Raw genomic sequence first — 25,260 nt, 5'->3', positions numbered from 1 at the left:
TTCATCAATTATCAAAAAAAAAAAAAAAAAAAACACCACCAACATGCTCCTTGCTAGCCTTCTGCGAGTCCCATTGGCTCTGATCACCAAGGCACCCTCCTTTTAGCTCTGTTTTGCAAGGACAAGAGAGAGAGAGAGACAGAGACAGAGACAGAGAGACACGGAGACCTTGGGGCTGGGTCAAGGTCCCACAGCACGGAGCCGGGGTGGGGGTGGGGGGTGCACAGAGCCCGTTCTGGCGGACCCGCGGCCAGCTCCCTAACATCAGTCACCCTCTGTACTCTCCCTCCGCAGTAAACATTAATTTTGAAAGAAAATACCATGCTACAAACTTGCAGTGGGAAATGAATTATTCCACAGCCGGGCGGAGGGCAGATTCCTGGGTGCAGCCTTGGAGAGCTCTGTCTTTGTTTCTTCTTCTCTCCTTTTTTTTTTTTTTTTTACTATTATTATTATTAGGTTTTAACAAACTTTATGACCCATTTTATTTGTTCTCAAATAACTTTTTCTCCTTCTTTTCAGCACATCAATTTCTTGGTTGTCTCCCTCTCTGTGTGATGTTGGAGTGGAGAGATTGATACTGCTCATCGGAATATAATTTAGTGTTATGTGCCGCGGGTTTATGAGGTAGGACTCAGACAAAACATTGCATTTGAACACTATCCATTTATTAGCTCTAAGAAGAGATTTATATTTGACAGGGAGACAATAACTTTGTTTTCTGATCTGCCAAAGAGGTCTGTTTTTGTGTCCAATACACAGGGTAGCTTACCCTTCCCCAATAACTCTATTTACTAGTGTGAATATATTTTAATAATAAAATTGATATATATGTAAATTTATTTTAATCTAATTTCGCCGACCCCTCCTAGGAAAGGCACCTTTGCAGACGGCTTTCATATCTGAGTTATAGATTTCCGTGCCATGGTGCCGATTGATTGCCAGGCTGTGATTCTGCCACGGCGTCCCCCCGGTGTCAGAGCCAGCAACACCACCGGAGTGTTTTATAATTGGCCTCACAGCCAAGCCAGACTCACAGCTCTGCCTTTCACCCCGGTGCGGGGGGTTTGCCCTAGACGATGTCTCTCTTCCTTAGCCTGTATCTGGGCTGCGAGGTTTATGGCTCAAATTACTTTCCGGGTTCATCATAAAAATGTTTAATGGAAGCCCAGGCGTGGGGAACGGAAAGGAGGGAGGGGAACGTGGCCGCATCCAAACCCGAGGGTGGCTCTGGTCGGACCGCGATGGAAGCCACAGGCACTAAACCTCTCCCCTCCAGGGCTGGCCTCTGCCCTGGGGTCAGAAAAAGTAGACCCGTGCTGTTTACCGACTCAGGCAGATGGGGATGGCCCACAAGTCTGCCCTCCACTGGTGGCTTTGTGGCTACCTGTCCCTGTGTGCCCTTGCCGGGGTCGGTCCGGCCACCGTGCGTGGGCCCAAGTCCTTGGGCCCCTGTACCCACGTGGGAGACCCGGAAGAAGCTCCTGGATCCTGGCTTCAGATCGGCACAGCTCCAGCTGTTGTGGCCATTTGGGGAGGGAACCAGCAGATGGAAGACCTCTCTCTCTCTCTCTCTCTCTCTCTCTCTCTCTCTGCCTCTCTGTAGCTCTGCCTTTCAAATAAATAAATAAATAAATAAATATTTAAAAAATTAGCGAGAACCGGCTCTATGATGTAAGAAATCTAAGAAAAGATAGTTAATATTTTTTAAAAGGAGATGAAAAACCAGCTGCCAAGGCCAAGGGGAAACCTCGGGACATGTAAAGAATCAGAAATAAAAAACGAGAAGACACAGACACACGGTGAAGGGGGGGGAGGAGGGAGGGACGCGGCAGAAAACGGCCAGTGTGGGCGGGACAGACAGATGTGAGGAAATAATACAGAAGAGAACAAGGTAGAAGCTACTAGAGGGACATCGTTTCCCCGAGTGGTTGAGACAAGCCTCCTTCATCAGAGTCCCTGGGTTCGAATCCTGGCTCTGGCTCCAGCTCCCCGCTGGTGCAGAGCCGGGGAGGCAGCATTGGCGGCTCCAGTGGTTGGGATCCTGCCGCCCGCGCAGGGGGCCGAGGGTGCGCTCCTGGCTCCTGGCTCTGCACCACCACCCTGCCACAGAAGGCACTCAGAGGGTGAGCCAGGGACGGGAGTGCCGCTTCTCTGTCTGTCTGCCCCCCAGACTAAAAAACTGTTTAAAAGCTACTAGAAAAATAATAGTTATGGACAACAGAGGGTAAATACCCAACATACACCGATTAGTCTTCCCGAAGAAAAAAATCAGTAAACGGACCTGGAAAATCTTAGTGTGGTTGCCTGAAGAAAATGCTCCTGAAATACCACTAAGTGGAAAGGAGTCATAATATCCAGAGAAAAGTAGTGGAGAGAACCAAGGGGCCGGCGCTGTGGCCTAGCGGGTAAAGACGCCGCCTGCAGCACCAGCAACCCAGATGGGTGCTGGTTCGAGTCTCGGCTGCTCCACTTCCGATCCAGCTCTCTGCTATGGCCTGGGAAAGCAGTGGGAGATGGCCCAAGTGCTTAGTCCCCTACACCCGCATGGGAGACCTGGCTCCTGGCTTCAGAGTAGCTCAGCTCTGGCCATTGTGTCCATTGGGGAGTGAACCAGCAGATGGAAGACCTTTGTCTCTCTCTCTGCCTCTCTGTAGCTCTGCCTTTCAAATAAATATATTACTCTTTTAAAAAGAGAGAGAGAGCGAGCGCCAAAACTGGATGTCAACGGGGTGGCGAGACAGAGAGAGAGGGAGGGAGGGAGCAACCGCAGGCCTCCCAACAGGGAGATGCCAGAGACCAGACGTGACCGAGGTGCTGGGGGAGGGGCGCGAGATCCAGGAAGCCTTGGCCAGATGTTGGTCACAGGAGAGCAGGGAGACAGTCCCACGCGTGTAAGAATTTAGGCAGCGGAGTATTTGTGCACCTCGCCGAAAACGGCTCAGACATCACCCGTTCGGTGACAGGTGAGTCGGAAACCCACGGAGGGGCCGTGTTTCGTAAAGAGCTGGAGTCGAGGTTTCGATCCTGTCTCAGAGAGGAGGAAAACGGCGTAAGTCCGGTAGTTTTAGCTAAAAACGGAACATACTCCAGAAGATAGGGCCTGCCCAGGGCAGATGGAAGACAACGATCGGCTACAATGGGCTGGCACCGAGGACTTCGGGCTGGGTCCACCTCTGCCTCCCAGCCCAGCCGCAGCGCAGCACGGATGGGGGAAGGGCTGAGGTCAGACCCAGGGAACAGGTTTTTTTTTTTTTTTTTTTTTTTCCCTTCATTTTCCCTACACAGAAGCCAAGATAGCGTGCTGCGCTCCAAGGCGGGCGGAGTGACGGACGTGGTCTAGTGAACTCAGGTCGCAGAGCCTCAGGAAGGAGAAAAGTTTCCGAACTTCTGAGAGGGGCGGGGAGGAGCCAGCAACACCAGCAAAACTCAAAGGGAACGCATCCCACAGAAGAGAGGGCGAGCAGGGGAAACGACCAGCGGACAGGATGCGCTCGGCTGCTCCCGGGAAGACACCTTCAGGTGGAACAAAACCTACGCAGCCTGATTTCACCCCCGACGCAGACGCCACGAAGTCCCCGGCTCCGCCCAGGCCCCCAGAGCTCCCAAACAGCTTCTCATCACAGCATCCACAGGATCGCGAGAGACGAACACGCAAAGAACAGCAAACGTGAGGGTCAATTCTGGTGGAAATAACTGGATCTGCTGAGCCGCGCACCTCCCGAACGCCACTGGGAGTTTGGAAGGCTGGAGACAGGGGGTCAGACTGGCCTTGGACTTCGAGTGGACCCGAGCGGAAGGGGCGCGACCAGAAGAGCCTGGGTGGGCAGGCGGCTGACACAGCCGTTCGGTTGCCCACGGCCCACGCTGGGGCGACAGGATCGAGTCCTGGCTCCACAGCTCGGACGCACGGGGCGGCATCAGACGATGGGTTCAGGAGCTGAGTCCCTGCCACCCCCGTGGGAGCCCGGCTGCAGTTCCGGGCTCCTGGCTCAGCCTGGCCCAGTGTTAGCTGTTGCTGGCAGCTGGGGACTGAAGCAGTCTGCCCTCTCTGTGTGTACCTGCCTTCAAATAAAATGAAAATCAGTAATTTTTTTAAAATTGGAACTGTTATATCCCATGCTGGATGGACTCTGTGGGAAATAGTTCTGAGAGGTTATCATGAGGTACAAAATAATGAACACATGGGCACAGGGGTAATCAGGCAAGTGGAAAAGCAAAGGGGACCCTCATTCCAGGAGAAACAAACGGTAAGTGAAGAAAGGCAGGGCGCACGCGGAGCCGGCGCCTCCAGCTGAGCCGGCTCCCTGCAAGCAGGTTTTCTGGAGAACCACGCAGAGCGTAGTCACAGCTCAGCGTCCGGGCCAGCGTGGCTGCAAGGAAGACTGCAAGGGGATCTTTGACTCTCACGCCAACGTGCTCCTCCCTCACAGGAGGGAAGACAGAATGGACGATGGCGTAGACACGCCCAGCCGCCTGGCGTAGACACGCCCAGCCGCCTGGCACGGATGGGCACTTCCATCAAGAGTATATTTCTCAGACAGGGCCGCTGCCTGCAGTGCCCGCATCCCACGTGGGCACCGGCTCGAGTCCCGGCTGCTCCACTTCTGATCCCGCTCTCTGCTGTGGCCTGGGAAAGCAGTGGAAGATGGCCCAAGTCCTTGGGCCCCTGCACCCACGTGGGAGACCTGGAGGAAGCTCCTGGCTCCTGGCTTTGGATCGGCCCAGCTCTGGCTATTGTGGCCATTTGGGGAGTGAACCAGCGGATGGAAGACCTCTCTCTCTCTCTCTCTCTCTCTCTCTGCCTCTGCCTCTGCCTCTCTGTAACTCTGCCTTTCAAATAGATAAATAAATAAATCTTTTTTAAAAAAGAGTATTTTTCTCATCCAACACACAGTTGATACAAACATTTTTGCATTAAACAACACAGCATCAAAACACACAAAGCAGAACCTGCAGGAAACAATAAACATGAATAGAAAGACAGTCTTGATGAGAAACTAACAAGGACCCAGGGAACCTAAATTATAAACACGGCGAAGCTAACCTGATGTATATATTTAATTCTATAATTTTAAATTAGAAATACACATTATTTTCAAAGACTTATAGAGCACTTATCCACAGAACAAATGATCCCCAAAATGTCGAGTGGACAAGCTCCCCAAGCTCTGCACTAAAATGGAAAGTAAGGAAAGTTGAAACAACAACAACAAAGTGTCGACTGCCTGAAAATTTAAACTTTCCTAAACAACTCTCAGGTGCGAGAGTAGAGTAAGTCACAGCTTCCGAATTCCCCCCAACGCACGTGAAAAATACAAGACCTGGAGAAAGTTGTAAAGGTGATTTAAAGCCTTAACTATTTTAGTACCAAATAAGAAACAGAAAGTAAGTGATCATGCATTTTGGTTATTCTTTGGGGAAAAAGAACGAACAAGCCCAAGATAAGAAGTCATTAATCAAGAAAAACCAAAATTCAGGAATATAGAAAATAGGGAAAGCAGTGGAATTATCAAATCAATTCAAGCTTTCTTTGGCAAAGCAAACAAAAACATACAAAACATTAAAAAGTCAGGCTAGTTAGAACGAATCCCCCAAAAACAAAAAAAACACACATACCTACAATGAGCAAGAACGGAGAGGAAGGAACCACAGACACAGAAGAGACGGGAAACCCACAGGACACGCAAATACGTGAACCCTTAAAGACCCAGGGGAAAGAGATTTTCTAGGAAAAGACCAGTTGTAGAAGACAGAATTAGAACTGACCAAAGCGGGGGAACAAGATCGATCCGGCTGCGATCGAGCTCCCTCTACAGGGCCAGCTCCGAGCAGCCGCTGACACTGGGGGTTTCAAAGCTCCTCCAGACCTGGGGGAAGAACCGGGGCCTGCCAGAGCACGGAGGAGAAACATTCCAACCGTAGCGCATGTGCACAGGAAGGCAAAAGCCCACAAAACACGCAGCCAACAATCCAGCCACCTTCACTTCCTGTTGCACTCCGACGGCCGCAGAGCTGGGAGGGGCGGCGATCGAGGTGTCGCCGGGGCTGTGGTTCCCGCCAGGGGCTCTCGGGGGGCTATAGCACTCATTTCCTTCTCGTGTTTTCCACGCTGTCTTTGGGCACACGGCAGTTTGTCAAATCCTGGTGTTCATGATCCCGGCTTGCTCTCCGGCTTTAAGAGTCCACATGGTTATTTGGGGCCCAGGGGGACGTCTACGTTCAGGCCCTAATCACATCGGCAGAGTCCCTTCTGCCACGGGGCATGACATTCTGGGGCAGCGCAGCAGGGGGTAAAGGACACCGGGGTCATAACCCCGCCTGCCCCAGAGGATACCACACCACGGCCGAGCCAAAGCCAGGCTGCCCTGCTCTGGGAAAACCAGCTGACACAATGCATTATGGGAAGATGCAAAAGGAGGAAAAACCACAATTGTCTTCAAAGCAGCCAGCAAGGTCTTCCTAAAATTCAACGTCGGCTCCGGAAATTTTGCAGCAACATCCCAAATCCATCTCTCTTAAAATGAATGAATGGGCCGGCGCCGCGGCTCACTAGGCTAATCCTCCGCCTTGCGGCGCCGGCACACCGGGTTCTAGTACCAGTCAGGGCACCGGATTCTGTCCCAGTTGCCCCTCTTCCAGGCCAGCTCTCTGCTATGGCCTGGGAAGGCAGTGGAGGATGGCCCAAGTGCTTGGGCCCTGCACCCACATGGGAGACCAGGAGAAGCACCTGGCTCCTGCCATCGGATCAGCGCGGTGCGCCGGCCACAGCGCGCCTACCGCGGCGGCCATTGGAGGGTGAACCAACAGCAAAAGGAAGACCTTTCTCTCTCTCTCTCACTGTCCACTCTGCCTGTCAAAAATTTAAAAAAAAAAATGAATGAATGAAAAGGTGTGCGCCCCAAGAAAGCGTTGATGCTTTTACCAGGAGGCAAAAACAGAACTACTGTGTCAAACCACACCTGATCAGTGTGCCGATCTACAGCACCTCTGGTTGGAAGCTCAGTGGCCATCTTCCCTTGTGCGTGACGGGCTCCTTACGGCGTGCGTTTGGAGTGATAGGTGCAGAAGCCTCGCCCGGGGGCCCTGTCCCTCGGCGGCTGCGACACGGAACTGAATACGTGACAGGACGAAACAAGGACACAGCATGGCACCACGGCAGAACCAGGCCCTGGGGAAGAGCAGAGAGCTCCGAGGTGGACCCAGGGGCTCCAAGAGCCCGCACACCCGGATGGGCAACGGCCAGACCGCAGAGAGACGCAGACGTGGGAGCTGCAGCTCGCAGCCCGCAATCAGCGCTCCGTCCCTAGCAGGCAGTGTCCCTCATGTTCGTCACCATTTCCAATGCCGCCCAGAAACTGAGCCCCTGCACAGCGCCGCGGGTGCGGGTGCCGATGCCACCGGGGTCTCCCAGGCCCCTCCCTCAGCTCAAAGTGGCCTGGCGCTGAGTTCACTAAAACTAACTCAGAGTCGAGGGGGTGGCGCAGCCGGGCCTGCAGGGCGTCTGAACACGAGGCTCGCGAGGTCACTCGTCTCCCCTGTCCACGTCACATCTTGAGGGGGTCTGTCTTCCAAGCTGGAAGCCACTGCCCCCTGCTGTGCCATCATCCAACTCTCCCCCAAGGACATGGTGTCGCTGGCTTCCCCGGCGGCTCAGGCACGCGCAGACCATGCGGGCACCTGGACACGCGCTGAATGCCCCCGGCTCAGCCCCAGCCTCCATGTAGAAGCTTTGTTGAGCCTGGGAGTTCACTGACAGCTGTCCGGCCGCTTCTCCACACCGGGCCATAAACCCCCGCTCCCGTCCCCGCCCCAGGGTCGGCACGCTGGGCGAGCAGACCCGGTTTGGGGGACCTATAGCGAGCAGTTCCTCCCACCAGTACAGGACCAACCAGAGGGAAGCCAGGATCCTTCCCCGCCAGTTCCACAGCACATCCACCCCTGACTCCGCCCGGCCCGGCTTCCCCACACCAGCGGCCCCCAGCCGGGCTCGTCTGAACCGTAGCCTCTCCCGCTGCCGGGCTTTTGTCTGCGGAAACCACAGGAGGTGGCGCTGGCGGTGGTGGTGGCCGAGGCAGCCCCCTTGCTGTCGCGGACTCGGGCTAGACAGCCCCTGCTGGGGTTCCCCCTGGGGGTGTTGGTTTCCTCCCCAGTACAGGCTGAGCATCGCAAACCCAAAATCTGAAACACGACTGGTCCCGAGCGTTCGGCGTGTGCTGTCAGGTTCCAGCCATTAGCGGAACATGGCTTAGTCAACACAGTTTTCAAACAAATGGTTGACCGTTGAGAGGGGAACAAAGATTCACGCTGAATACTCACATCAAAGTACACATCAGCCGCATCAAAGATTTAGATGCAAGAAACAAGGCTACAAAAACAGCGGAGAGGACGTCAGGGCGTTTGCACAGCGACCCCAGAAGAAAGACGAGACTGTGTGGTGTTTATGACCACTTCACGGATGACGACCTTCGGGTCCAGCAGCGAGCGAGGCAGCCAGGATTTGAACCCAAGCCCGACCCCCAGGTCACAGGGCAAGTGGAGTGGGTGGGTGGGAGGTGGCCACGTGGCCCTCTCCAGGAACACGCCAAGGCTCTTGTGACCTGGAAGCCCTTGAAGGGATCCAGCTAAGCCCTGGCAGGAGGGCACCCAGGGACGTGGCCGGGGCTGGGTTCCGGAGGTGGAGGAGGCGAGGGGCAGCTCACCTGTTGGGGCTGTAGCCCAGGCTCTCCAGCATCTGTGCCTGGTCCAGGTCTCGCGGGAAGCCGTGCAGCACCCACCCTTTCTGCACGCTGTCCTGCTGGTCTAGGCGCTGGGTCAGCATCTTCATGATGATACTGTCGGGGACTGCAGAGGGAGGAGGGCCGGTGAGCGCTCCGCTGGCCTCTGGCCCCGGCCCATGGGCGTCCTAAGCTTTCTGGACCGCAGAATGAGTGCAGAGGTGGGTTTAGGGGAACGACTGTGGAAGTTTCCCAGCAGTGAGGACTGGGACCTGGCTGCCCACCATGGGAAGTGTCCACCACGGGAAGTGCACCATGGGAAGTGTCCACCACGGGAAGTGCCCACCACAGGAAGTGCACCATGGGAAGTGTCCACCACGGGAAGTGCCCACCACAGGAAGTGCACCATGGGAAGTGTCCACCACGGGAAGTGCCCACCACAGGAAGTGCACCATGGGAAGTGTCCACCACGGGAAGTGCCCACCACAGGAAGTGCACCATGGGAAGTGTCCACCACGGGAAGTGCCCACCACAGGAAGTGCACCATGGGAAGTGTCCACCACGGGAAGTGCCCACCACAGGAAGTGCACCATGGGAAGTGTCCACCACGGGAAGTGCCCACCACAGGAAGTGCACCATGGGAAGTGCCCACCACGGGAAGTGCCCACCACAGGAAGTGCACCATGGGAAGTGCCCACCACAGGAAGTGCACCATGGGAAGTGTCCACCACAGGAAGTGCACCATGGGAAGTGTCCACCACGGGAAGTGTCCACCATGGGACGTGCACCATGGGAAGTGTCCACCACGGGAAGTGTCCACCACAGGAAGTGCACCATGGGAAGTGTCCACCACGGGAAGTGTCCACCACGGGACGTGCACCATGGGAAGTGTCCACCACGGGAAGTAACCTTGACCGTGACCATCCCCTGACCTTGACAAGATGCCACCCTCATTTGCAGCCAGGATCATACCCAACTCTCCAGTGATGTGTGTACTATTTTTATCCTCTGTCTAAATCTAAACAGAGAGATAAGGAGACACCCCCAGAGGATGAGACACCCACCCCAACACACACAAACAGATCATCCATTTGCTGTACATTCTCCAAAAGGCCACGACAGCCAGGAATCAAACTCCATCCAGGTTTCCCACTGGGGCAGCAGGGACCCAACTGGCTGAGCTGCCTCCCAGGAGCACCTGCAGAGTAGCCAGGACCGGAACCAGCACACTGATGTGGGATGCGGGGGTCCCAAGGCGGGGTTCATCAGGCTGCGCCACAACACGCACCCCTGGGACACTTGCCCAGCTGTGTGCACCACCCTCACGACCTCATCACCGTCCTAACACCATCATCTTGGGAGTGAGGTGTCGGGGCGAGTTTCGGGGATGCACACGCTCAGGCCATAGCCCCCCAAACAATCCTGGTTTCTCAGCAGACGCGTGGGAGGGAAGCGCCCGGGGCCCCTGCTGAAGTTTTCATTTTCCTCTGATACTTTGGGGTCCGCTAACAAGCCCCGCCCCCGCCTCCCCCGGCCCAGCCCCCTCATTGGCGTGTGGAACCGAGTCTGTATCGGGAGCCACGGAGTCGTTTGGAGAAGGCGGCGAGAAGCCCGCTGGTGACACTGCCGCCGTCAACGTTCTCCTGCAACCTCCCGCCTTGCTGATGGGCCGTGCTCGTTGGTAAATATTACCGATGTCGGCTACGAGCGTGGCGCCGAGCGGAGCGGGTCTCTAAGGCACCGTGACAGACATTCGGCCGCTTCTCTGGGGTTCCCTTCGCGCTGGTGGCCAGCGGCCTCCGCCCATGTCTGTAACCTTCCCAAAGGCCCCCACCCCAGGCTGACGATGGGGGTAGGTGGGATGCTGTTGCTCCGAGGAGCAGGCCTGGCTCTCTGTGGCTGTCGTGGCTAACCCTGTCTCCTCCCTGCTTAAGGCCTGCAGTGTCCTCCCACCCCCACCCCCACCCTGGGCCTCCTGGGTGGAGGGCGACTCCTCCCCCTGACCACCAGGGCCTGGTGATGCCACACCCCGCCTGCCCCCTGGGGCTCCCTGCCCCCACCGCCCTTGCTGTCCCTTCCATCCCAAATGTCCTCCAATGCCTGGCCTGAGACAAGCCGGGGACTCGGCTCCCCTCACCAGGGAAGTCTCCCAGGACTGCCCCCCCCCGGACTGCACCCCAGCGTCTCATGCTGTGCTGTGACCCCTGTTATCACAGGGTGGCTCTGGGTCACTGTTTGCCCCATGGGTTCCATGGGCAAAGGATCATGTCTCAGTGTCCCGTGCCGGGCACACACCAGGTGCCATCGACAGACAGGAGGCCTCCCCTTCCAGAAGTTTCTCTACAGCTAAACAACTAGTGGGGAGCCAGGTGCTAGACGGGGGACAACACGGGCTGGGGCATCCCCAAGTGTAAGTCTTGGGGTGCAGTGGCAAAGCCGCCACTTGGGACGCCTGCACCCCAGGTCAGAGGGCCTGGGTTCCAGTCCTGGCTCTGCTTCCAATTCCAGCCTCCTGCTGATGCGCACCCTGGGAGGCAGCAGGCGACGGCTCAAGCCCTTGGGCCCCTGCCACCCATGCAGGAGACCCAGGTGGAGCTGCCAGCTCCAGGGCCAGTCCTGCCTGCTCAGTCACTGGGGAGTGAAGCAGAAGGAGGAAAGATCTCTCTCTCCCTCCCTCTCTCTCTCTCTCCCTCCCTCTCTCTCTCTCCCTCTTTTCTCTCTCTCTCTCTCTCTCTCTCTCTCTCTGTCTCTCCTCCTTCTCCCTCTCCCTCCCCCTCCCCCCTCCCCTCCCTCTCTCTCCCCCTCCCCCTCCTTCTCTCTCTCCCCCTCCCTCTCCCCCTCTCCCTGCCTTTGCATGTCCCTCTCAGCCCTGCCATGACTCTCTTCCCGTCCACATCCCAACCCCGGAGAGGATAAGCGGACCGACAGCACCAGGCACGGACCCGGCGTGCGCAGGCGCTCGGCGGCGGTGGCTGTGGCTTGCTAACTTGGGAGGTGTCGGGAAGCAGTGCCCCCCCCCCCCAGTCAGGCACCCGAGCGCAGAGTGCTGCTGCAGCCGAGCCCCGGGAGCTGGCTCTCCTCCTGGGAGAGGGCCAGGCAGCGGCAGCAGCCACCCTCCCGTCAGCCCCCGGGGGTCACTGTCGGGGCTCCTCCACTGTACTGCAGACCCCGGATGCCCAGGGCACCCCAGCTCTAAGATTACGTGGGAAAAGGTAACCGGGCGCTCTTCGATCCAGAATACATTTAAAGCAGTGCGGGGTGAGAATCTGCTCCCCCATCACCCCCACCCCTGAGCCTCTGGTCCAGGCCGATCCTGCACATTCACGGATGTTGTCACCTAAGAAACAAGCCAGACACAAGCCTCTCCCAGCAATGACCCAAGCAGCTGGGCCGTGCTGGCACCATGCTCCACAGCAGACACAGACACGGACACGGTGACGGCCTTGGGGGCTCACCGGGCCCTTGAAGGCCTCGCTGTTTGGGGGAGACGGCTGTGTTGGGCCGAGCACATTTTCTTTTCTTTTTTTGAAGTTACAGAGAGAATGGGGTGTGGGGAGAGATCCTCCAGCCCCAGGAGGCCTGTCTGGGCTGGAGGCTGAAGCCAGGAGCTCCACCTGGGTGTCCCATGTGGGTGCAGGAGCTCAAGCACTCGGGCCATGGTCCACGGCTCTCCCAGGTGCAATAGAAGGGAGCTGGCTGGGAAGTGGAGCAGCCGGGACTTGAAGGAGCGCTCACGTGGGATGCCGACGGCGTTGCCGGCGAGGCTTTGCCCGCTGCGCCCCAGCGCCGGCCCCGGTGTCTCCTGGAGGCTCCCTCCGGGGAGCAGGCCTTGCTGAGAGGCAGGCAGTGCCCTGCACGGAGGGCCGAGCTGCTGAGCCCCTGCTCCCTCCGAGGGCCTGGAAGGACAACTCCCCCTCCAATCTCCCTCTTCAACGCTGGGGAACTGAGGTCCAAGGTCACGAAACCCGTCAGTGGGACAGCTGGGACGGGACCTGGGTCCTGTTCCGGTGCCTCACTGCCCAGCGGCGCTGAGCCCCTCACCTCGGCCACTTAGGAACCAGCTCGGGGAATTGACAAAGACTTCTAGAGGGAATTTCCCAAGCTGCACCCACATTAACATGGACACGTCTTCGGACGCGGCAACGCTGTTTCTGAGAGCGTACACCCAAGGGACAAGAGCTCAGCGGGGGGAAGGCGTGAGCACGGAGATGTCCGTTGCAGTGTTGTTTATGGGAGCGGCAACCGGCAATGACCCAGACACCCCTCGGCAGAGGACGGCATGTGTCTGGGGTACATGTGCGCAAGGAGGTAGCAGGCCAGCTCTCAGAAGCATCCGTATTTGTAGTCATTTGTAAAGAGGTCTATGAGGAAAAAAGCCAGTGAAACAGAAGGCTTGGATAACAAGTGGGTGCACACACGTGTATACACACATACACATACATGCACACACGTGTATACACACACGCACACGCACAGAGAAGGGTCCTCCCTCCACATCCATGGACTAGAACCTGTCCTTGTGCCAGGAGCTCAGGGTTCCGGACTTGAGAGGGGACCAGGACACAAGCGGATGCCACTCTGGCCAGGGAGCAGGGGACGCAGGGGGCTTCAGGGGGTGGGAGGGTCGCATTTCAGGAGATCGGCGAAGACCGTGGACGCCCACACTGGTTCATGGTGAGCCGAGGCCAGAACTCCCGAGTCAGCGAGGGGGCTCCCAGCACTGCTGCAGGCCCATCAGTGTCCGTGCAGGACTCCCTGGGTGTTGCAGTCCCCACCCACCCCTGGAGGCGGGGACCCCAGCACCTGCAGTGGGGCCCGCGTGTGGCAGGCACGCAGCAAACGCCGAACGGGAGGAGCGAGAGAACGGGAGGAGCGAGAGAGCAGCGCCGCTTCTCCAGACAGAGCCGGTGCCTGTGGCTCAGGGAACCCGCGGGCGGGCCTCGCCGGAACCGCGGCAACTGGAGAGGGACCTTGCTCTCTGGCCCCCTTCCCTCTGTCTACACAGGAGCCGCGTGGGCAGCCAGGGTGGGGCCGCGGGGTAGGGCAGACACACGAGGGGCTTCACAGTTCCGTGTGCGTTAAGCTGTCCATCGCCAAAGCCTTTTGTCTTTTTTTTTTTTTTTTTTTTTTGACAGGCTGAGTGGATAGTGAGAGAGAGAGAGACAGAGAGAAAGGTCTTCCTTTGCCGTTGGTTCACCCTCCAATGGCCGCTGCGGACAGCGCATCTCGCTGATCCGAAGCCAGGAGCCAGGTGCTTCTCCTGGTCTCCCATGTGGGTGCAGGGCCCAAGGACTTGGGCCATCCTCCACTGCCTTCCTGGGCCATAGCAGAGAGCTGGACAGGAAGAGGGGCAACCGGGATAGAATCCGGCGCCCCAACCGGGACTAGAACCCGGTGTGCCGGCGCCGCAAGGCGGAGGATTAGCCTGTTAAGCCACGGCGCTGGCCCGAAGCCTTTTGTCTTTAACAGGAACAAATGCCTACGGGAGGCTCACGTGGCCACCAAGGGACGCGTGCTGTGTGCTCCGGAGGGTCCAGGTCCCCTCGAGGCCGCTGTGCATCTGCCCCGCACCCCCCCCCCCAAGAGAGGGTCCTCACCCTCACCGTGGAGTCGCCTGCCTCGGGCTCCTGTTAACACCTCCCCTGCTCCTGAGCCCTGCTCCCAAGATCTCGCAAGGGCCACACGGTGTGCGTCCCGGCCTGGTCTGCTGGGCTTTTGTAGCCCAGGATCGTCCATACGATGGGGCAGTGCCTGACGTGACTCAGCCCTCCTATGTCCTGTGGGGCCGGCTGTGCCCCGCCCGGGAGCCGTGGTCCGCCCCCCAGGCCCCCCAGGCCCCCCCTCCTGTCTGCAAGGGCAGCCAGACCCACATCAAGCTCCCTCCTGCATGTGTGTCACAGCTCTGGAGAGGAGAGCGCCCACCCCCGTCCTGCCCCCGAGAGCCGGACTGGGGGGCAGGTCTGCCTCCTGCCACGCTCAGCCAAGTCCAGCTCTGTGGGCCCAGGAGGGGCCTGGAGAGGGCCCTGGGCCAGCTGGGGAGTCTCCAGGGGGAACCTGAGCCCCTCCCTCCACGCATGGCTGCTGCCCCAAGCAGACGGCCCTGCGGGAACCACGGCACCCTGCCCGCAGTGACCCGGGCCTAGGGCTCTGCTAGGGACACGAGGGGCGCTAAGTTTCTGGAATCAGCACGGAACGGTGGCAGAGAACGTGAGAAAAGGAAACAGCTCCCCCGTCAGTGCTCCAAGGTGCAGAGCCTCCAGGTTGACTGACAGGCACAGGGAGCCAGAGAGGCCGCCCTGGCCCCCTCGCCCGGGGCAAATCGGAAAGAGCAGAGGACCTCAGCACGTACCCCTGCACACATACCCCTAACCCACCTCCTCGGGCTGCACACGCCAGCACAGACACACAGACACACGCCAGCACAGACATGCACACATGCCAGCATGGACACACACACACACCCACACACCAGCATGGACACACACACACACACGCCAGCACAGACACACACACACACACCAGCATGGACACACACACATGCCAGCACAGACACACACACACACACACCAGCAGACACACACACGCCAGCATGGACACACACACATGCCAGCACAGACACACACACACACACCAGCAGACACACACACGCCAGCATGGACACACACACATGCCAGCACGGACATGCGCACATACTAGCACAGACACACACACACACACGCCAGCATGGGCACACACACACGCCAGCATAGACACACACACACACCAGCATGGACACACACACACACACGCCAGCACAGACACACACACACACACCAGCAGACACACACACGCCAGCATGGACACACACACATGCCAGCACGGACATGCGCACATACTAGCACAGACACACACACACACACACACCAGCAGACACACACACACGGCAGCACAGACACACACACACACGCCAGCATGGACACACACACACGGCAGCATAGACACACATACACATGCCAGCACGGACATGCGCACATGCTAGCACAGACACACACACACACACACCAGCAGACACACACACATGCCAGCATGGACACACACACACGGCAGCATAGACACACATACACACGCCAGCACGGACATGCGCACATGCTAGCACAGACACACACACACACACCAGCAGACACACACACGCCAGCACAGACACACACACACCAGCAGACACACACACGCCAGCATGGACACACACATGCCAGCACGGACATGTGCACATGCTAGCACAGACACACACACACACACCAGCATGGGCACACACACACACGCCAGCATAGACACACACACACGCCAGCATGGACACATGATGTACTCATACATGTGTGTTCTACAACTGCCCCCTACAGCTCACACACAGCACACACTCAATACACTCACAGCACACAGCACACAGCTCACACACACACACACACATCCGTCTCTCCCCTCCCCAGCTCCTGGGGGACTCACTGGAATCCCTGTCAGTGAATGGAGCCTGGGGAAGCTTCCGGAGAACAGGGCGGCTCCTGTATTTGTTTCCATTCCCACGTCACACCCTCTGATGCCTGGGAGAGACAGGCTCTCTGCCCCAAGGCCCCCTCACGAGAGCTGGAGGCTTCTCCCGGGACTCGGGACTCCGGCTGGGCCTGAAGCTGTGAGTCCGTGAAGGTGCGAGGCGGCCCCTGGTGAGCCATCGCCACCCTGGGCAGCCTCAGGTAGGGGAAGGACCTGCGAGCTCAGGGGCCAGGCCCGACAGGTGGTCCCTTAGTGAGGCTGTTTGTTTGTTGTTTACTGCCACCTGCTGGTGAGTCCCACATCCTGCACCCCAAGTGACGGAACATTTCTAACCTGTGGGAAGTCAGTCACCCAGCTTGCTGGGTCATTGGCCCCAGACAAATATATATTCGAGATATAAAATGAACCAGATGTTTCTAAGACTTCTTTAGGCCCACAGCACTTAACATTGCCTGGCAGACAACTTAAACACTCAATTTTTCCCTTCAAGTCCAGAGGAGTACATTAGCCCCGAGGGCTCGTGCTGGTCTGGGGCCATTCCGTGTGACTCGCTCGCGGCACGGTCACCCCCCGCCTGCCAGGCCCAGGTCAGGTGCCCGCTAGCGCTGGCTCGTCGCTGACTCAGCACGTCCCTCTCCAACGACATTTTAGATTAGGAAAGAGAGCGCTCAGACCAGACATCCTTCACATTATACGTACGGGTCTGGTCACGGCCTCCCCTGGAAGCACAGCCAAGCGTCTGAGAGCGTGGGAGCGGGCAGGGCGCACGCGGGCGCCTCCACGGCCAGGGTTCCAGCTGCCCATGCGGCAGCCCTGCACTCACTGAGTGAGAGTTGCCTCCCTGTGAGTGAACTTGGGGCTCAGGAGGAGGTCGCCCGGGCGATCTGTGACAACAAAGTTGGTGGCTCCTGGCAGGGCAGGGCACGGAGCCATGCGCCCATTTTCCTGGGAGGCGGCGATGAGACGGCCCATCTACCTAACAGGCGGGTGTGTCACAGGGCCGGCTGTCGCCTGGCTCTGAGCATGTACCCGTTCAGGTACAAATAACAATGCACATGAGCGTGACAATCCCACAAAAGAGCCGGTGACAGCACCCCAGTTTACAGATTGGGAAACTGAGGCCACACAGCTAACAGGGCGCAAAGCAGCCCGGGCCACTTGCTCAGGCTTGTGCTTTTGGGGGGAGGCTGCTGGGCTCCACCCACAGCCTGCCCCTGGTCTGTTCACCTCCCCAGTGGGTTTCCTCTTAGAAAGAGCAGAATGGGGCGTAGCGGGTAAAGCCACCTCTGCAGTGCCGGCATCCCATATGGGCACCGGTTTGAGATCCGGCTGCTCCTCTTCTGATCCAGTTCCCTGCTGATGGCCTGGGAAAGCAGTGGAGGATGGGCCAAGTGCTTGGGCCCCTGCACCCGAGCACTATGGGAGACCCGGAAGAAGCTCCTGGCTCCTGGCTTCGGATCGGTCCAGTTCTGGCTGTTGCAGCCATTTGGGGAGTGAACCAGCAGATGAAAGACCTCTCTCTCCCTGCCTCTGTAACTTGCCTTTCAAATAAATAAATCTTTAAAAAAAAAAAAAAAAAAGCAGAATTGGCCACCATGGGCTCTGGTGCACCTGCGGCCCCCATGTGGGTGGGCCCAGGCCCTGAGGATCTGTAAGGCTGTGCTCAGCCTCCCAGCCACACGGTGTGGCCAATGGCAGTGCTCACAGCGGGCCCTCCCCGGCCTGGGGGCGGAGGGTGGCACACCTTTGCCACTCTTCCCACGGGATCTGGGCAGGCTGCACTGATGAGCTTGGTGAGTAGAATCAGGCAGAGGGCACCCTGGGACTTCCTCACGGCTTAGCCCCCGCTCTCACGCCAACTGCCCCCCCCCCCCCGGGACCCCTAGGAAGGCTTGTTCCGGGGATAGTCAGCCACCGCGTCCCAAGGCCCTCTTGCCTGATGTCGTCATGCTGTGATGAGAGACACACGGCCAGTCCCCGCTGCCCCAGGTACATCCCCAAGGCCCAGTGGGCGTCATGGGGCTGAGAACCAAACGGACAGCCGACCCCAGATGCAGGTGCAGGCCCTTAGCTGCACCAGCTAAGCTCCCACCAGCACAGCACGGGGCAGCGGAGGCCTGCCTGCTGTGCCCCGCCCCAGGTCCCCACCCAGGGGCGTCAAACACTGCCTGTCACTTCCTTGCCGTTAAGTGACTGCGGGGTGGGGGAGGGCGCTGTGGTGTCGTCCACGTCCCCTTCCAGGGTGCCTGGCCCGAGTCCCGGCCGCTCCTCTTCTGACCCAGCTCCCTGCTAACACGCCAGGAAGCGGCAGGTGACAGCCAATGTCCTGGCTCCTGGCTTTGGCCTGGCTTGGTCCTGGCTGTTGCGGGCACTTGAGGAGCGATCAAGTGGATGGCAGACTGCCTTTGAAATGAATCGAAGGAATTTTCTTTAAAGCTGATACCAAAAATTAGGACTGTGGGGTAGCTCGTCACACTACAACACATGGCTACAGCTTTGGCAGCTCCCGGTGAACAGCGCGACCAGCTGTAGGTAAGGAACAAGGCACCAAGAAATCCGTGATGCACCCGCCAGGCCCCGCCAGTGGTACTCCCATGGCGACAGCGACAGAAGCCGGATGGCCGGCGCCGCGGCTCACTAGGCTAATCCTCCGCCTATGGCGCCGGCACCCCAGGTTCTAGTCCCGGTCGGGGCGCCGAATTCTGCCCCGGTTGCTCCTCTTCCAGTCCAGCTCTCTGCTATGGCCCAGGAAGGCAGTGGAGGATGGCCCAAGTGCTTGGGCCCTGCACCCCATGGGAGACCAGGAGGAAGCACCTGGCTCCTGGCTTCGGATTGGCGCAGTGTGCTGGCCATAGCGGCCATTTGGGAGGTGAGCCAACAGAAGGAGGAAGACCTTTGTCTCTGTCTCTCTCTCTCACTGTCTAACTCTGCCTGTCAAAAAAAAAAAATAGAGAGAGAGAGAGAGAGAGATGGGCGGTAGGTGACTGACAACACGCACTCCTGCTGGGCCACATGCTACGCTCAACACGCGACACACGTGGTGGTGTCAGTTTAGACCCACAGCAAACCAGTGCCTCGGAGCCCTGGAAGGTCGCCACAGAGACGGGAAAGGGCCCAGCTTGGCCACGGCCACACAGCTGGGCGTGGCAGTGTCTGGAGCCCAACCCTGTAGCCATGCCTCCACTGCCAGGGTTGCCAGCCGCTAACCACCCCCCCACAAGCCCTTCAGCCATCCGCTGCCCTCCTCTTCATCCCTGCGGGCCCCATGGGAGCCCCCCTGGATAGAAGCGCAGGCAGCAGGGGCGGGGGCCTGCCTGGTCTGCGCACCTCGGGGCCCCAGACCAACAGTCACATGCTCATTCACAAACGCGGGGTGAGCCTGGCCAGGCCGACAGAGCGTGGGCGGAGACGGGGCAGGGGTGGGGTAGGGCGGGACAGAAGGGGTCCCAGACAGGGCCTGTCTCCCGTGCCAGTGACTCAACCCTGCCCACCAGAGCTGCAGAAGTCGAGATGAGGAGGGGTCGGGGCTCTGCATGCGTTTCAGGTCAGAGGCACCAAGCAGGAGGAAGTCCTCCCCGCCACCCCACCACGGCCCCTGATGCCAGCACGGCACTGCCTCTTCCCTCACTCCCCACCCTGCCCAGGGCCCCCGTCACCCACCAGCCCTTCCGTCTGTGTCACCCAGAGCAGAGCACACAGGCGTGAGGCCCCAGGCTCCTCCCTCTGTGTCCAGCATGGCGGTGCCACGTTCCCCGGTGCGGTGAGCCCCCGGGGCCGGCCTGCAGGTGACAGCCCCGGCAGGCCTGTTGTTGCCGCGCTGGATCTGCAGGTGTGGGAATGGCAGAAGGCAGAAGGGCACCGGGGCAGCCCGCCCTCCACACCTCGGGCTCCCACCCCCAGCCAGTGTCACCTCCCTGTCCGTCAAGCACACCCCCGGGGGAAAGGGGCTTCGGGCTGCGTCTGCCTTGGGGTCTGAGCGCAGCTGTGGCTGAGCCAGGGGCCGCCCAGACGGCTGCACGGGACGCCTCCTGGCGGGGGAGGGCTGGCGTCTCGGGGCCGGGCCTGTCCAGGACAATTTCACAGCTGAGTGGCTTGGAGGTTTCGTCTTCTCCGAGGCTGCAGGGGCTGCCCGTGGGGAGAGAAGCGCTTTCCAGAAGCTCTGGCCGGAGCAGGAGGACACCTTGCGCTCCTGGGCTCGCCTTCGACTTCCCGGGAGCATGTGCGGCTCCGGTGTTCAGACTGGGATGCCTGACACGCAGTCCCAAGCCCGCGGCGAGCACAGAGCCTGGCAGGGGCGCCTGCGGCTGCTCCTCTCTGGCACACGCAGAGAAGCGGCCACAAACAGCAGGGGACGCGACAGACCTCACCCTGCTCCCGTGGCACCCACCCTCCTGAGAGACTGACACAGGGACATGTCACTGCCTCAGTTTCCTGCTCCGGCCCAGACACTATGACCAGTGGTCACAGGGGCTGCCTCCCTGGCGAAACATCATTTTAATAACATAAAGGCAACACACACTCTTGCAATAAAAGCCTGGCATTGAGGTACCACTGGCGACCCATATCAGATTACTGGCTGGAGTCTAGCTAGTCCACTCCTGAACCAGCTCCCTGGTAAGCTGCCTGGGAAAGCAGTGGCCCAAGTGCTTGGGGCCCTGCCACCCATGTGGAAGACCCAGATGCAGCTCCTGGCTCCTGGCTTCAGCTTGGCCCAGCCCCAGCTGTTACCGCTGGGGGAGTAAACCAAGAGATGGAAGCTCTCTCTCTCTCTCTCTCTCTCTCTCTCTCTCTCTCTCTCTCTCTCTCTCGTCTGTCTTTCCCCTCCGTCTCCCTCTGTTGCCCCACCTTTCAAATAAATAAACAAATCTTTAAAAAGGTGAGAAATAGGGGCCAGTAGCAGGTTAAACTGCTGCCTGCAGCACTGGCATCCCATGGGGGCGCCGGTTCTATTTCCAGCTCCACTTCCCATCCAGCTCTCTGCTGTGGCCTGGGAAAGCAGGCCCAAGGGCTTGGGCCCCTGCACCCACGTGGGAGACCTGGAAGGAGCTCCTGGCTCCTGGCTTCGGCCTGGCCCAGCTCTGGCCGTGGTGGCCATTTGGGGAGTGAACCAGCAGAGGGACGACCTCTCTGTAACTCTGCCTTTCAAGTAAATAAATCTTAAGAAAAAGGAAAAATTAAAGCACAGGAAATGGAGGAGGGGATGCACCTGTTGCTAAGCAGGGGTTCTGGTCCCCTTCACGGGACAGTTCCCGCCGCCAGGCCCTGGGGCTGTGGCCCACGCGGCTATCACTCCGGCCATCCCAGCCACGGTGCACAATCTCTCCTGCTCGCTCGCTCTCTCTCGCTCTCTCTCTCTCTGGCTGCAAAAGGCTCTTACCTATTTTCCATAAGGAAATCTTTGTAGCAGTCCCAGCGGAAAAGTCAAAAGTTTGACTTGAAAAGAGGAGCTACTTCAAACGCATTGTCAGGCCGGGGTGAGGCTTCCTTGCGAATGCAGAAATCACAGGAGCCTCCGCTAATCAACTCGGGGCCACCTTACAGTGGGGGCGTGGGCGGGGGGCGCCGGAGGGGCAGCTGGCGACGCCCCGAAGGGAGGCCGGGCGAGGAAAAGCCGCGCTGAATAAAAGAGCAAATTAATGTGTTTACGACTTACTGCTTGGACTGTGTGTGTGCGCCTGTGTGTGTGCAGAAAAATGAAAGAAAAATGTAGAGTTTTTTTTTTTTCCCAATAATAAAAAGGGAGTTGCACTGCGGGGCCCCTAAAGCTTGTGAAAAATTAAACTCGACGGATTCAAACTGTCCTATTTCCACTTCAAAAGAGAAGAGGCACTGAGCTCTTCCCAACTTATCTTCAAACGCCCAGCACCCTAGAAAGTTTCTTTAAAAAAATAAAGGCTCCTGTTCCCCCAAGCACTGCACCGGTTACTGTACCCACTGTCTCTCCCTCCACTAATTATACCCCTGTGAGTCCATTAACCCACTGGTAAATTATTTAGAGGCATGCGCCGTCTCAGTGCCTACAAACACACCACATGCAAAGGCTTGCTGTGAACGGGCAGGGGTCCCCCAGGGTCTCCCCAGCCTGCAGCTCACGGAGGCTGCGCCGCTCAGAACAAGAACCACCATCCGCTTACTCCTCAGACGGGGAGGATTACTTTGTCTTTCAACTTGGCAACTCTTTGCAAGTCTCTAACAAAAGAGGAAAGTTGGCCCATTGTGGAGTCTTTAGTGCGCATTTAGCACTGGGAATATTAATTCCCCCTCAAAAATGAAGCGCTTCGGCGCCCGAGCTCTGATCCCTGCCACCTGGGATCTGGACGCACGGAAGGCTCTCCAAAGTGCTCCTAATCACCCCGGGTGGGGGCCGGCTTGGCTGGTTTGCGCTGTGACGGCGTCTGACGGCTGCCGGAGCGAGGTCTCGTTACCCGAGCAGGCGCAAATTAATCTCCACTCTCCCGCCGCAGTCCCGCCCTTCTCGGGCGCTGATGGCAATCTTGAGGGGCTGCGGGGCTCTGCGGGAGGAGGCACAGGTCACCCCGGCTCCCGCCTCGTCTTTCCTACGCCCCTGCACCTTAGCTTTCGGGAGAAAGTTATTGTACCAATTAAGTAGCCGTTAGCTCACCTGAACCTAAGCGAGCACCTGGTGTGCGCCCAGGAATCCTGGCTTCTTGCACCTGACTGCCAGGTGGGGAGCCATGGCCAGGGTGGGATCAGCCCCTGCTAACTCGGCCGGCGAGCCTGCCTGGCAGCTGCTGGATGCAGGGATGTGGAGAGCGGCAGCCTCATGTCGAAAAAGGAAAAATCCTTGCTAGGGACAGGCGCTGGCTCGGAGGCGTCTGTCCGAACAACCCACCTTCCTGCTAGTGGGTGCGCTGGGGTGGGGGAGAAGCCATCTCACACTCTGAGAGCAAAGATGCCTAACCAGCGAGGACACCATGTGCCTTTGGCTGGGTTTAATCTCTTCCCTGGGCAGCCGCCCTCCAGAGCAAGCCCAAGCAATCAGCGAGAACAGAAACAAGTACCCAAGCTGGGGTCGGGGCCAAGTCTTCCAGACCCAAGAGCCGGGCGAGTCCCCAATTAGACCCAGCATCGTGGGGGAGGTCCTCTCTGCCAGCAGCAGCCGCTGGACCCTGCAGACCCCTTCCAGCTGGGGGGCACCTGGACGCCAGGCAGCGGCCGGCCGGGAGGCCTGGGCGTTGCACGGAGAGCAGGCTGGGAAAGGTGGCATTCCAGGAGGCGCAGACACATGGCCACATTCCTGGGGCAGCGCCAGGCCTCTGGAATTCAGAATTCCACAAAAACCCTTTGGTGGGAATGAAGCCGGGGAAGGAGCTGGGCACGCTCTCCGGAGACCTGGACACCTGGGCCGCTGCCAGTTCCAGCAGAGGGCCGGGCTCGGTTCCCGAGAGGGAGAGGAGAACACCCACACTCACGGGGGGCGGCACACAGCGGCCTGGGCGCCCACCAGCCGAGGACTTAACCCTCCCAACAGCCCAGAGTCAGCTGTACTGGTTTTGTTCCAAGGCACAAAGTGACCAGAGCTTTCCAGCATTCCGGGGTGTGCGACACAGGCGTGACCCTGTGTGTCTCCACAGCCTTGGGCCGAGGCCTGGGGCAGGCCTAGGCTGGGAGCAGACACCAGGCGGGGGAATTCCACAGTGCAGGGCGCAGGGGGCACGGCTGCCCCACGCTCTGTCCACCACCAGCCTTGGGGCAAGAGACAGGACGGGGGACAGCCAGGCTGGGGCCTGGGGTCTCTGCGCAGAAAACGGGGGGAGATGGGAGAAGGGCACCGCTGTTGATTCTGCCGCCGGTTCAACGGCAGGAGGTGTTGACAGCACCTGTTCAGCCTGCAGAGGTCACGGCTGGGACAAATGTCGTGAGGCCGGGGACTGCGGGAAGGGGCTCCACGGGGGACAGACGACATCTGGGTCTACCCGCGGAGCAGGAGGTGGTGGTGACGGGGACCCTGAGGTGGCACAGATGCTCAGCAGTGTCTCCGGGGCCGGCGGCTCCAAGGTGAGTGGAGGAAGGGCGCAGCCTACAACAGCAGGCCCTGGTGACAGAGCACGCAAGGCCTGCGGCCCAGGGCAGGGCCCCACGGCTAGTGTGGCAAGGACGGTATCCTCCACTGGTTAGGTGGCGGGAGTGACTCCGACCGCCCAGAGACGCCGTGCCGGGGAGGGTCCCGTGTCCTCAGAAGACTCTCCGCCCGGTTGGCTGAGCTCCCAGGGCTCTGTGGTCTTTGGATTTCGAGGGCGAGAACCCCCTGCAGCCAGGGCAGCGGCTGGCTGCTCGCCCGCATTCCCAGGGACGTCTGCTGGACACTGGGCTTCCGAGCAGGGAAGTTCTGAAGGTGTTAGGGAGGGGCCGGGGTCTGTGAGTGTTGAGGAAGGGGCTCCTGACTCCAGGGCTTGTTAGGAAGGAGGACTCCACCATGCCCTCTGCCCCTGGGCCTCCCGCTGCCCGAGAGGGGCCACCCTGCAGACCAAGTGCACCCTCCGGTTCTTGGTCTCTGTCCCCCGACCCTTGCCATGGTGGGGAGGGGATTCCTTTTACTTCTGCCTCTGCCCCATCAGGGCTCTCTCCCTGTCCCCAGCATCAGGGGACGGCCATTTAGTGAGTGGCCTGTCCATAGGACTGGCCTCCAAGGGGCACGTTGGGAAGCCCAACCGTGACCTCAGATCCCAGCCACGTTCGCCACCTGATGCTGCCAGCGAACTCTGGACCCTGTCTCCTAACGGGTTCAGAACTCGGGGCGTCAGGAAGCCATGTGGTTAATCACCATCCCCAAACCCCAACAGTGGCACGCCGGTGGGCATGGCACACGGTACAGGAAGCAGGGGCCCCTCAGCGGGCTGCCAAGGGCAGTCCTGCAGAGCCGGCTCAGGCTGACCTCACGGAGGGGCGTTGAAACACCAAGTGGGCCCCCGCCAGGCCTGGGTGCTTCCCCCTCCGCAGGCCCAGCACTGGGGTTCTCTCTCCACAGCCACTAATGAGCTCCTGTTGGTGGTGATGA

The 25,260-nt window shown here is 59.1% G+C and overlaps 1 protein-coding gene across 2 annotated transcripts in view; it reads right to left on the bottom strand.

Annotated features, from left to right (window-relative positions):
* AK8 (adenylate kinase 8) overlaps positions 1 to 25,260 on the bottom strand; it is a 126,901-nt gene that overhangs the window by 48,789 nt on the left and 52,852 nt on the right. For both annotated transcript variants that reach the window (XM_062207294.1, XM_062207296.1), the window contains one exon: positions 8,703 to 8,844. In XM_062207294.1, the coding sequence (XP_062063278.1) occupies positions 8,703 to 8,844 (142 nt within the window). The remainder of the gene's footprint in view (positions 1 to 8,702; positions 8,845 to 25,260) is intronic.

The sequence above is a fragment of the Lepus europaeus genome, chromosome 12 (assembly GCF_033115175.1).
Source record: "Lepus europaeus isolate LE1 chromosome 12, mLepTim1.pri, whole genome shotgun sequence".
Taxonomy (NCBI): Eukaryota; Metazoa; Chordata; class Mammalia; order Lagomorpha; family Leporidae; genus Lepus; species Lepus europaeus.
The sequence above is the reverse complement of the archived record's forward strand: the minus strand, read 5'-3'. Positions and strand labels throughout refer to the sequence as shown.